This window comes from Scyliorhinus torazame, chromosome 4 (genome assembly GCF_047496885.1).
Source record: "Scyliorhinus torazame isolate Kashiwa2021f chromosome 4, sScyTor2.1, whole genome shotgun sequence".
Classification (NCBI taxonomy): domain Eukaryota; kingdom Metazoa; phylum Chordata; class Chondrichthyes; order Carcharhiniformes; family Scyliorhinidae; genus Scyliorhinus; species Scyliorhinus torazame.
Window position 1 is genome coordinate 262,009,903 of NC_092710.1, and position 12,916 is coordinate 262,022,818.

Here is a 12,916-nt window from a genome sequence, read left to right on the forward strand (position 1 = left end):
TGGTTAGAGGGGAGCTGATCTCCATAAGGGCCCATAAGAGGAAACAAGAGGGTAAAGAAAGGGAGAGATTGTTGGGGGAGATTCTGAGGGTGGATAGGCAATATGCGGAGGCTCCAGATGAAGGGCTGTACAGGGAAAGACGGAGATTGCACACGGACTTTGACTTGTTGACCACAGGTAAGGCGGAGGCACAATGGAGGAAGGCACAGGGAGTGCAGTATGAATATGGAGAGAAGGCGAGCCGGCTGCTGGCCCAACAACTTAGGAAGAGGGGGGCGGCGAGAGAGATCGGAGGGGTTAGAGACGAGGAGGGAAAGATGGAACGGGGAGCGGAGAGGGTGAACGGGGTGTTTAAGGTATTTTACGAGAGGCTATATAAGGCTCAACCCCCGGAAGGGAAAGAGGGAATGATGCGTTTCCTAGACCAGCTGGAGTCCTGAAGGTTGAGGAACAGGAGATGACTGGTTGGGAGCGCAGATTGAGGTGGAGGAGGTGGTAAAAAGAATTGGGAACATGCAGGCAGGGAAGGCCCCGGGACCGGATGGGTTCCCGGTGGAGTTCTATAGGAAATACGTGGACCTGCTGGCCCCACTTCTGATGAGAACCTTTAATGAGGCTAGGGAAAGGGGGACACTACCCCCGACGATGTCGGAGGCGACGATATCGCTGATCCTGAAAAGAGACAAAGACCCGCTGCAGTGCGGGTCATACAGGCCTATTTCCCTCTTGAACGTAGATGCCAAGCTTTTGGCCAAGGTGATGGCGACGAGGATAGAGGACTGTGTCCCTGGGGTGGTGCATGATGATCAAACGGGGTTTGTTAAAGGGAGGCAATTGAATGCTAACATACGAAGGTTGTTGGGGGTGATGATGATGCCCCCACCGGAGGGGGAGGCGGAGATAGTGGTGGCGATGGATGCAGAGAAAGCATTTGATAGAGTGGAGTGGGACTACCTGTGGGAAGTACTGAGGAGATTTGGATTTGGAGAGGGGTTCATTAGATGGGTTCAGCTCCTGTACAGGGCCCCGGTGGCAAGTGTGATTACAAATAGACAACGATCTGACCACTTCCGACTATATAGGGGTACAAGACAGGGATGTCCCCTGTCCCCGTTACTGTTTGCGTTGGCAATTGAGCCATTGGCCATAGCGCTGAGGGGCTCTAGGAAGTGGAGGCGGGTACTTAGAAGAGAAGAAGAGCATCGGGTGTCATTATACGCGGATGATTTGTTGCTGTATGTCGCGGACCCAGTGGAGGGGATGCCTGACATAATGCAGACACTCAGGGAGTTTGGAGAATTTTCAGGATATAAATTGAATATGGGGAAGAGTGAACTGTTTGTGATGCACCCCGGGGACCAGGGCAGGGGAATAGACGATTTACCGTTGAGGAGGGTAAGAAGAGATTTCCGGTATTTAGGGATCCAGGTGACCAGGAATTGGGGAACCTTGCATAAGCTTAACTTGGCACGACTGGTAGAGCAGATGGAAGAGGATTTGAGGAGGTGGGACATGGCGCCCCTGTCATTGGCGGGCAGGGTGCAGGCGGTTAAAATAGTGGTCCTTCCGAGGTTTCTTTTTGTGTTCCAGTGCCTCCCTGTACTGATTACAAAGGCCTTTTTTAAGAAGGTGGACAAGCGTATTATGAGCTTTGTGTGGGCTGGAAAGACCCCAAGAGTAAAGAGGGGGTTCCTGCAGCGCAGTAGGGACAGAGGGGGACTGGCACTGCCGAGTCTAAGTGATTATTATTGGGCTGCCAACGTGTCAATGATATGTAAGTGGATGAGGGAAGGGGAAGGAGCGGCGTGGAAAAGACTGGAGATGGCGTCCTGTAGGGGAACTAGCTTAAAAGCACTGGCGACGTCGCCGTTGCCGTTCTCCCCGAAAAAATACACCACAAACCCAGTGGTGGTGGCAACTCTGAAAATTTGGGGGCAGTGGAGACGACATAAGGAAGTGACGGGTGCCTCAGTGTCGGCCCCGATAAGGAACAACCATAGGTTCGTCCCGGGAAGGATAGATGGGGGATTTAAATCTTGGCAGCGAGCAGGAATTGCGAAATTGCAGGACTTGTTCTTAGACGGGACGTTCGCGAGTCTGAGAGTACTGACAGAAAAATATGGGTTGCCACCTGGGAATGCATTTCGCTATATGCAAGTGAGGGCATTTGTGAGGCAACAGGTGAGGGAATTTCCGCAGCTCCCGGCGCAAGAGATCCAGGACAGAGTGATATCGGGGGCATGGGTGGGTGATGGTAGGGTGTCACATATATATAGGGAAATGAGAGACGAGGGGGAGACGATGGTAGAGGAGCTGAAGGGAAAATGGGAGGAGGAGCTGGGGGAAGAGATTGAGGAGGGGCTGTGGGCAGATGCCCTAAGTAGGGTAAACTCTTCGTCCTCGTGTGCCAGGCTCAGCCTGATACAATTCAAGGTTCTTCACAGGGCGCACATGACGGGAGCTAGGCTGAGTAGGTTTTTTGGAGTGGAAGATAGGTGCGGGAGATGCGCGGGAAGCCCGGCGAACCACACCCACATGTTTTGGTCATGTCCGGCATTGCATGGGTTCTGGGTGGGTGTGGCAAAAGTGATCTCGAAGGTGGTGGGGGTCCAGGTCAAACCAAGCTGGGGGTTGGCTATATTTGGGGTTGCAGATGAGCCGGGAGTGCAGGAGGCGAGAGAGGCCGACGTGTTGGCCTTTGCGTCCCTAGTAGCCCGGCGAAGGATTCTACTTATGTGGAAAGAAGCTAAGCCCCCGGGTGTGGAGGCCTGGATCAATGACATGGCAGGGTTTATAAAACTGGAGCCGATAAAATTTGCACTAAGAGGTTCGGCTCAGGGGTTCACCGGGCGGTGGCAACCGTTCCTCGACTATCACGCAGAGCGATAAGGGAAAATAGGACAGGCAGCAGCAGCAGCCCAGGGGGTAGGGGGGGGGGCCTCATATGGGTCTACAGGGGTTTTATGTGTGTGTTTATATATTAGTTATTTATATTTGATTTCACAAAGTTACTATCTTAGTTATTATTTCTGTTGTTTCTTATTTTGTTATTGGCAGTTGCCGATAGTCAGCATATTATTTATTTATAAAACGATCAAAGTATATATTATTACAAAGTTGTAAATTGGGAAATTTTTGTTTGATCGAAAAACTTTAATAAAATATATTTTTTTTAAAAAAGATTTGTCGGGCGGCAAGGTGGCGCAGTGATTAGCACAGGGTTCGATCCTGGCCCCAGGTCATTGTCCATGTGGAGTTTGCACATTCTCCACGTGTCTGCGTGGGTCTCACCCCCACAACCCAAAGATGTACAGGATAGGTGAATTGGCCACGCTAAATTGCCCCTTCATTAGAAAAAAGAATTTGGTACTCTAAATTTATTTAAAAAATATATTTGCTGTATGTGGATGAGACCAGTTATAGAGAAAGGAAATAACTTACTTCTTGCTTAATTTTCTTTAAAAGGGGTTGCCCATTTTCATGAATACTTATAATTGTAGTTTCATTGGCTTCTTGTTTAATTACGTCTCGAGTCACTTCCGCAAGATGAGATGATGTCTTACAATGTAAGGAAATGAGACATTATCAAAATCTTTCTATCGATCAGTTTCAAATTAATATTTACGCAATGCTAAGCCATCACCTAGACATTCTTACCAGCATCTTCAAGGGTCCATATTTTATTTCTTGAGCAGCTAGTGCATTTTTAAAAGGTGTGGGTGTTCTAGGTGAGCCTTCTAATATCGATCGTCTGATATTTGGAGTTCTGAAACTGATTAAACAAGAACTGAATTACTACTTTTTTAAAAATTCAACGTGTTAATTCATCCCTTTTAAACTTCCCTGCATACATGCCATTGTCAAAATGAACACACAAGAACTCAACTGCTAATTTTAACATGATTCCTGGAAGGTGCATAAAAGCAGCATCAAGTGACACATATTTTACATGCAAACTCTGAATAAGTGTCTACCTGTCACCCCATGGCTCTGACAGAGTATTATCACTGCTGAATCCCCCACTATCAACATTCTGGGGGTTACCACTGACCTGAAACTGAACTGAACGAGCCATATAAATACTTTAACTACAAGAACAGCTCTGAATCTGGCAATTCTACTGCGAGTAACATACCGCCTAACTCCTCAAAATGTGTCCACCATTTAGCATCCCTTCCTTTGAGCCAGAAGCTCTGGGTTTGAGACCTATCCCAGGACTTGATGGCCCCGTAAGGTGTGTTCATAAAGTGGCCAAACAGATCGAAAATATCCACCTGAAAATCCGTCCAATGGCTGGGTGTAAGAGCGGGAGAGATCCATGGTCAGCCATGCTTTATGCAGAATGGCACTTTTCAAGCTGTAAGCCTCTGGCGACCTATTCCGGAAAATACTAGTTATGGGAACTGCCTTAGTGCACCACTAGACGTGCGGGATGAGAATTGGAATCTACAAAGCATAAGTCAGGAGTGTGATGGAATACTCTCCACTTGCCTGGATGAGTGCAACTCCAATTACACTCAAGAAGCTCGTCATCCTCCAAGACAAACCAGCCCACTTGATTGGCACCACATTCACAATAAATGTTCACACCCTGCACAACTAACTCACAGTGGCATCAATGTTTACCATCTACGATTTGCAATCAGCAACTCACCAAGGTTCCTTTGACAGTATCTTCCAAATCCGTGACCTCCACCACCAGAAAGGGCACGGGCAGCAGATGCATGGGAACACCGCCACCTGGAAGTTGCTCTCCAAGGCACACTTGAAACTATATAGCCATTCCTTCACTCTCACTGGGTCAAAATCCTGGAACTCCCTCGTTAACAGCACTATGGGTGTCCCTGCAACACATGGACTGCAGCTCGCCACCACCTTTTCAAGGGCAGGAAATGCTGGCCTAGCCAGCAGCGCCCACATCCATCCCATGAACAAATATAGAAAACTGTAATAGGGATGTAAATTTGTCTAGTGGAAAGCCACAGTTGTAGTGTATTATAAAATAAATCCATTGTCCAAGTTGCCAGGCTCAATAATTATATTAGGGAAGGCAAATGTACGTTAAAGCAATATCGTTCGATGTGACTATGGTGATATTTGCATATATTCTTTCAAAATGCTTTGTGTATGTAATTAAACATTTTTACATGAACTACAAAATGACAGCTTACTTTAATAACTGAAAATATTGTCAAACAAGTAACAACATATTTAGACAAAACATTCTGATTCAATTATGACAAAAATACAATTTCTTGAACAAATGACAGTCATATTACACCAAACGTTGCTTAAAAACCCATCGCAATTTTTTTATTAATTAATGCTATGGGAAAACAAAAAAAACCGACAAGAAGCAGAAGCATACTGACGCATCATTTTCTTTTTGAGGCTTAGGCGTTTGGTCACGATGTAGTGGAGTTGTTGCAATGATCTTTTGATTGCACACTGGGGTAGAAGTTAATGCGGGAGATTCCATTTCTAGATGGTCATTTGTGGATGTATTTAAAAACTGAAAGATAAAAGAGCCAATAGATTGAACTGAATACAACCAAAAACTGAAGTGTAAAGTACCATCTGTGCAGGCCAGAGAAAAAAAAGTAAACCTCTAGTAGAAATTATTCTCATTTGTGTATTAAAAATACGAGAAGGTGCAATCACGCAACACAAGATAACACCCAAGAGAAAAAAGTTCTGTTTCCAGTAACTTCATAATGTGACTTTCAGGAGTTTTAATAAAAGTTTGAAACAAGAAGAAAACTTATGAAATGTTGTAAAATTTCAGAATTTAAACTTGGAAGCAATTCACTGTTAAACATCTGTTCTCCTTTTGTCAAAACAAAGAGGGAAAAATGGGCCCGAAAAATCCACAGACCAGTAATTCTACAGGCAAAATTCTCTGCCGCCGCATTGGTGTTCCCGATGCAGCAGAGAATCAAACATCAAGGATAAAAACGGGATTGGCGTGTTTGTGATGCTCTGACCCCCCGCTGCCGGCTGGATTGGGGTTCTTGCCCGTGCGCCAGCTGGTGGATGCAAAAGGGTCTTAATGACCAATTTGCATCCACTTAGCGGGACGGGCACCATGTTCTCCAGGACCTCACGATTCTCCGGTCCGGGAATCACATGGGTGTGAATTACAACACATATGGGCAGCACGGTAGCACAAGTGGATAACACTGTGGCTTCACAGCGCCAGGGTCCCAGGTTTGAATCCCGGCTTGGGTCACTGTCTGTGCGGAGTCTGCACGTTCTCAGTGTGTGTGCATGGGTTTTCTCAGGGTGCTCCGGTTTCCTCCCACAGTCCAAAGACGTGCAGGTTAGGTGGATTGGCCATGCTAAATTGCCCTTAGTGTCCAAAAAGGTCAGGAGGAGTTATTGGGTTACGGGGATAGGGTGGAAGTGAGGGCTTAAGTGAGGGTCGGTGCAGACTCGATGGGCCAAATGGCCTCCTTCTGCACTGTCTGTTCTATGTGGGCCTGACATGGTGGGCCTCACTGTCGGCCAAATGGGTAACCCCTTAAATGGGTTTCCCTAAAGTCCACCTGAGAGCCCCCCCCCCCCCCGTCAAAATGCCAGATATGCCCACCCCGACACAGGACCCCTGAAATAGGGAGAATCCCCCAAGAGACCCCTAACTAAAGGTATCCCCCCCTCCCAAAAGATCCCCTAACCAAAGGGACACCTCCCCCAGACATCCCCCTAACTAAACAAACCCCCCAGAAAAGAGACTCCTGTCTGGAAGCTAGAGAATAGACCAGATAGGGGCAGTGAAAAAAATTATTGTTGTAACACTCGCCTGGGCGTACACCTCAGGGGTCTGTTTTCTGTGGGGGTCCCTTTATTTAGGGGTCTCTGGAGGGGGTCCCTTTAGGTAGGGGTTAATGGGGGCCGATTTCTCTATTTAGGGGGTATGTGTGTGGGGGTCCCCCTATTTAGGGGTCTCTGGGGAGTGGGCATGACTGGTCACCCTGTACTTGAGGGAAGGGGAGGGACCCAGAAAATCCGGGGGTGCGGAGCTGATTTGTGATGTTGGAAGAGGGGGGTGGGGGGTCAGCCATCCACCTCGCTAACGGGCCGCCCACTTAAAATTGCAGCCTGATAGCAGGATTCCCTCAGGAATCTCTCACAGTCCTCGCCATGCATAAATTTGCAAGGTTGAGAATTGGGAATCGCTTCCTGATTGGGAGGGCAAATCAGTAGCAGTTCAACTCCGACGGGCGAACATAGGAGAATGTCACCCTACATTTTTGTTTGCATTGATCGATGGAACCTCTGTTACTGACTGTGAAAAATTTTCTTTGGCATTAATAAGTTGTCTAATTTGCAAAGGGGGCCTAGTTAGAAATGAAAAAGAATTGCTTCCAAATCTTATAGATGCAGCCATGATCTCAGCCTCGGTCGTTAGACGCTTCCCACATTTGCCTATTGGTCAGCCAATACACCTACTCTCACCAGACATAATAATAATCACTTGTCACGAGTAGGCATCAATGAAGTTACTGTGAAAAGTCCCTAGTTGCCACATTCCGGCGCCTGTTCGGGGAGGCTGGTACGGGAATTGAACCCGTGCTGCTGTCCTTGTTCTGCATTACAATTCAGCTGTTTAGCCCACTATGCTAAACCAGCCCCATAGCACTGAGTTCCAATGAAGTTCCAGAGAGTAGGAATGCAATAAGCTCAAAGTAAACATATCCTTTTACACTGTTGGTCATATTTAGGGCAGTTAGAAGATCTGCCTCCAAAAGCCCATCCTAATTTTGATGGCAAGCCGAGTGATTCAGCATGCTTTTGCCGTGCATTACTTTTCAATAAACTCAAAAATAGTGTTTTAAAATGCAGTCTTAGGACAATTCAGCCAAAAGGACACATATTAAATGCATTAAGATGCAAACAAATTGTGTTGAAATTGCAACATAGGATACCTTTGTATCCGGGAAATCAGAGAAAGAGGCTAAGTCTTGGTTACAGGAAACACAACTTTTGACTAAACTGAATATAAAATGTAAAAGAGAAGCCAATCGTATTGCAGAAAATTAAATGAAAAATGTTGGCATTTTACTGCAGAAAAATGAAAACATAACTAATTAGCATTGTGCTGATCTGAGAAGAGTGGTCAGAGGGACAGTAGTGAGTGGGTTAAAAATACATAGTCAAATCAGTGAGTACAAAAAAGTGATTAGTCATTTGTTCCATAGAATTAGTTTCTAAATTGTTAACCATTTCATGTCTGTTGCAGCATTAGTAATATCTGTTGATTACTGTTCATCTACCTGCGAGGGAGAGAAGGGCAGACCTTTGACATGGATACGCTTATGGGTAGAGCAGCTGAAGTCAGCTAATGTGGAGCAATTATTATCAGCACTAGTTGAGTGATTAGGATGCCCTCTCTTTTTGCGGCGAAGGATAGTTGGTGGAGTGCTGAACTTTGAAGGAGAGGGTGAGCTGAGCGAAGAAGGGGAGCCCTGGCACACCATGCTTTTGCTTAGGCTTGTGTTAGTATGTCCTTCACACTGGCAAACGCTGCTCTCTTTGTGCTGAAGCTGCGCGATTTTGGCTGTAACATTTTTGCTAGGTGTGTTGTCTTCCCCTTCAAGGAAGTCGAAATTGCTGAGATCACCCCAAGTAGATGGATCCTGAAACAATTTGGGAGGCACGAATCTATAAACGGCGAACAGTGCCACCTGTGTAACTAAATGCTATAGCTTTCAAAGACATGGTAACGTTTGCTGGGAATACCCTTTTTTCAACTACTTGTACTTAAGTCAGTTAGTAAAAACATGATTAAAATTCTCACTTCCTCCAAGATTTTCAGTCAGTAAGATCTATACAAGCTACCTAAATGCAATGCATTGTATATAAACTTGCTGAGCCCAAATCAACACTTTACAGTTTCTGCCAATCTTACCTGTTGATTCTGAATGTATTAAAATTCATTAAAATATAGCTTGTGTACATTTTTCCCACAAACCCAACCTGGTTCTAAGGTTTAACAGTGTAACTTGATTCACGATACTGAAAAAAGCAAACTCATAGGATGAAACATGCAAAATTTACAGAGTTGCAAAATGAGTGATGTTGGATAGTCTGCCTGTTCTACACCCCACCCAATTTTCCTTTCCATTGAGGTATATATAGAGGCAGCCCATCTCAATACAGCCGTTTTACAACCCCACTGAAATTGATAGCTGAAACGATAAATTTCACATACAGATATTTTTGCTTTTTTGTTAGTTATCTTGAATTTCACATTATGTACCGTTGTTAACATTTAAAGATTAAGTAATTAGCTTTAGTGATGATACTATGCATTATTTTAAACTTCTAATAGACTCATCTATTACCCATAATTCTGAATCCCACTCTTCAGATGCAAATCCTATATAAAAACATGAGTCATACACATCTGACTTTAAACAAAGACCCCAAAACTGATAAAGTCACTCACTGAATCTATGAGTTGAAGTGTTTCTGTGTATTCAGAATTTGGAACATTTCTCAACGGTGAGAGTATTCCATTAGAATGAATCATGCATCTTGCTGGTGATGCACTTTCTTCCGGCAAACAACCATGATCCATATGAGGTGGATGTGCTGGCTGCCTATGTTCTCCCAGGCAAGTAATGGCCACACTGCTGTTATGAACTCCTGCATTATCAATGACTACAGTACCGTTCCAACTAGAGTAGTCTACTGCTTGAGTCTGCAGAAAAGGAAGAGAGAAAGTAAAGGAAGTTAGCCATTAGATTGCACAAGGTTGAATCAGATATTAGCATAAACATTTTAGTAGTTGCATCATCCTTGTAAATTACTTTTGAAACACCATGTAAAGAGCTTTTTCTGCACTACAAAAAAGTGCCCTCCTGTCTACTTCACATTTGCTAGACATACTCTTGTCTTTTTTCTTCCCTCAACAAAAAATTTCAGATATTATGATATAGTAACCAAGGTTTAAATATCTTCTTCAGCCAATAAAACAACTGAATAATGGGCAATGGCTTCTGTCTAATCAAGGAAACATTTTGGACAACATACTAGTTTGTGGAGTTGTGTGTTCTATGTGGCTTTCATCCTGTGCTAGTTAAAATTGTACTGCAGGCTATTTTAGAATGGTGAGTTAGAGTTGCTTTTGTAGCAGTGAATTACTGCAGCTAACCTTTTTAATGCTGCAGCTCACACCAACGCAACACAGAGGTGTGCAAATCAAAATTATCAGAAAATAGAGGAGAAATTAGAGATAAGCTTAATGTGTAGTCAGATGATTGAAGAAATGATAAACTTTTAAAATAAAATCAGGTTTACATAGTTTCTAAATGTAAACTATTAGTGTGGTTACATAAATTCTCATGCAGGTTATTTTTCATGCAAACCCACTGTACCAACAATTCCCCCTCAAAAACCCCGGGTTTGCTGGCCATTTATTGTCAATTGGGTTTGTCTGGCTTTTACCACATACAGTAAAACCAAAACCAGTACAGTTGCTTTTATAACTGAAATACTGCTCATACATCGTGGAATTGATTGAAAAGCCAGCAAGAGTTTTTGTCATGCATCACTATCTGCTGATAATTTAAACAAAATGGGTTAATGTAACCAGCCAGGAAAATAATGCATAGTTTAAAAAGAACATTGAAGTAAACAGTCAAAACATGCACTTTAAAAATTAATGTAGGCAAGCAATGAAATGCAGTGCAAAAAAGAGCAAAGCCATAGAAAGCAAAAGATAGATTTGGAACTTGGCTCTAGATTATTTTTTCAGCAAGTTAAATTGTTTCGGGTATGATATTGTTTGAGTACTTCAGTAAATCAGTGTTAAATGAATGTATTTATTGAAATTGTGACTTTTTGGAAATGAAGTAGATGTATTTAAAGCGAAAATGCATCAACTATTACTCTAGTTACCTTGTAGATAGCAATTTAAAATACATTTTTGGTTTCATTTGAAATTAATATAGAGCCTTTAAAAGGTGGAAATGAAAGAGAGGAGCACTGGGGTGAAGCTGCTAGCCCTTTATCCAAGCCACACAGTGACATTCTTACTGGTAATGCCTGCTGCCCTCTCAGTTCATTTTCAGTCGACATTAGTAGCAACTCTAATTCCTTTATTCTTTTCTCTTTTTCAGGATCTTCATCATTATAGTGCCTCTGAAATTAAGAGTTGAGGGAAAAGAAAGAAAAGATCAAAGGGTATGATTTTAAATATAATGTTACACTGGTCAACACTTCCAGACTTCAGCTACCACAGCTGGCAACCATGAAGGTCAAAACCAATTATTAAATGAACTTTTTTTCGTGGATAAATAGTAATGACTTGCTGCTCATATAGAGAGGATACATTTCTTCCAAAAATCAACATTTTGTTTGTATACTATGTTTTCTGAAAGATGCATTTTTTGAATTTAAAACTAACCTTGAAGAACAGTGGTCTTTGTAGCTCATATAAAAATGATCAAGAAGAAAATAAATTTAACCTACCTGAATAGCTGCAGTGCCTGGTTGGGGAATATTGGCCATGTTCATATGTAGAGCTACTGGGTAGGGCATCTGATTAGAAATCTGAGAAAAATGACAAAGCATGGTTAAAATCAATACTGCAAGAGCCACTGGTATTTATCTGTTTTATTTTTACATGTATTGCAGTACAAAGAGTAATATTTATTAACTCTGAAACAGCTACAATCTTCAATAATTTAAGAAAAATTACTTCAATTTGTAATAATGAATTCATTTAGAAACATTTTGCACTCAAATACCTCTAAAGCTCATCTTCTATGCAATTAAGGATATATAGCATTTATGTTTTAATTTATGCATAAAAGTAACTTGAACGGAAAGTAGAAATACTACTTGAATACAAAGCTGCATTCCAGAAAACGTTACTGAGCAGTTTCTATTCCATTAACCTTTCAAAATTAATAGATGGCTATGCATACTATAGCACACTAGGATACAAAAAACACAAAGTTACTGGAAGAGAATAAAACGGATAACGAAAATAGGTTTTAACATCTTACCTCTTGTGGATCAGGAATGTGAAAATATGCATAGTCACCATTTATTTGGGGTTGGGTAGTTGGCAACTGGGCAGATGGAGGAGCATGGGCAAAACCCATAATGTGATTATTCTTTTGAAAATTTGTGGCCACTGCTGGTTGGCTAATTTTAGAAGACTCTTGCAGATAGCCCTCTTGCTCTACTTTACGACGCATTGTGGAATTCCAATGGTTCTTGATAGCGTTATCAGTCCTTCACAGAGATAATATAAAAAATGTATATAAATCAACAATTTATGGACAAATAATAAAACTGGAGAAAACAAACGTTTGGTTGATATACAGATCTTGGACAAACAATTTATGTACAAATTGGCCATCCCCTTTAACTTGCAGTGGTAGCAGTTCATTTTACTTATCTAGCCATGGTACTCACACAGAGACTTAAATATTTTTTGTTCAAGTTACTTATGACTGCAAATATGTTCATTTAGGGATAAACACTGATATGGACTAGAGGTCTGAACAGCTTGTTTCCATGGTGTAATCTCTCTGTGATTCTATTAATCAAAATTCTAATCATGTTGGTATTGCTCTTCTAAAAACAACCTACTGAAATGACTTCAGGCTTGTTGTACATCAGACATAAGAATTGAGATGCTATGGAAATGTATCCATAAGTTCATGAGATATAGGAGCAGAATTAAGTCATTCGGCCCATCAAGTCTGCTCCGCCATTCTGTCATGGCTGATATGTTCCTCATCTGTTACCACAATGCTACAGACCAAGAGCTGGATTGCAAAATCAGCCAGATCATCTCCTCCCTAGAACATATGACCTAGGAATGGGAGAGGGCAATTTAGCCTACCGAGCCGAACACCCTCAATGTGATCATGGCTGATCCCATCCTGGCTTCAACTCC

At 42.7% G+C, this 12,916-nt stretch overlaps 1 protein-coding gene across 5 annotated transcripts in view; it reads right to left on the bottom strand.

Annotated features, from left to right (window-relative positions):
• myb (v-myb avian myeloblastosis viral oncogene homolog) overlaps window positions 1-12,916 on the bottom strand; it is a 48,447-nt gene that overhangs the window by 19,803 nt on the left and 15,728 nt on the right. For 2 of the 5 annotated variants that reach the window (XM_072499707.1, XM_072499708.1), the window contains exons 6-13: window positions 12,015-12,246; window positions 11,476-11,556; window positions 11,041-11,145; window positions 9,449-9,703; window positions 8,274-8,636; window positions 5,373-5,512; window positions 3,658-3,772; window positions 3,442-3,558 (exon numbers count right to left, since the gene is read on the bottom strand). In XM_072499707.1, the coding sequence (XP_072355808.1) occupies window positions 3,442-3,558; window positions 3,658-3,772; window positions 5,373-5,512; window positions 8,274-8,636; window positions 9,449-9,703; window positions 11,041-11,145; window positions 11,476-11,556; window positions 12,015-12,246 (1,408 nt within the window). The remainder of the gene's footprint in view (window positions 1-3,441; window positions 3,559-3,657; window positions 3,773-5,372; window positions 5,513-8,273; window positions 8,637-9,448; window positions 9,704-11,040; window positions 11,146-11,475; window positions 11,557-12,014; window positions 12,247-12,916) is intronic. The other 3 variants (XM_072499709.1, XM_072499710.1, XM_072499711.1) reach the window with 3 other exon arrangements.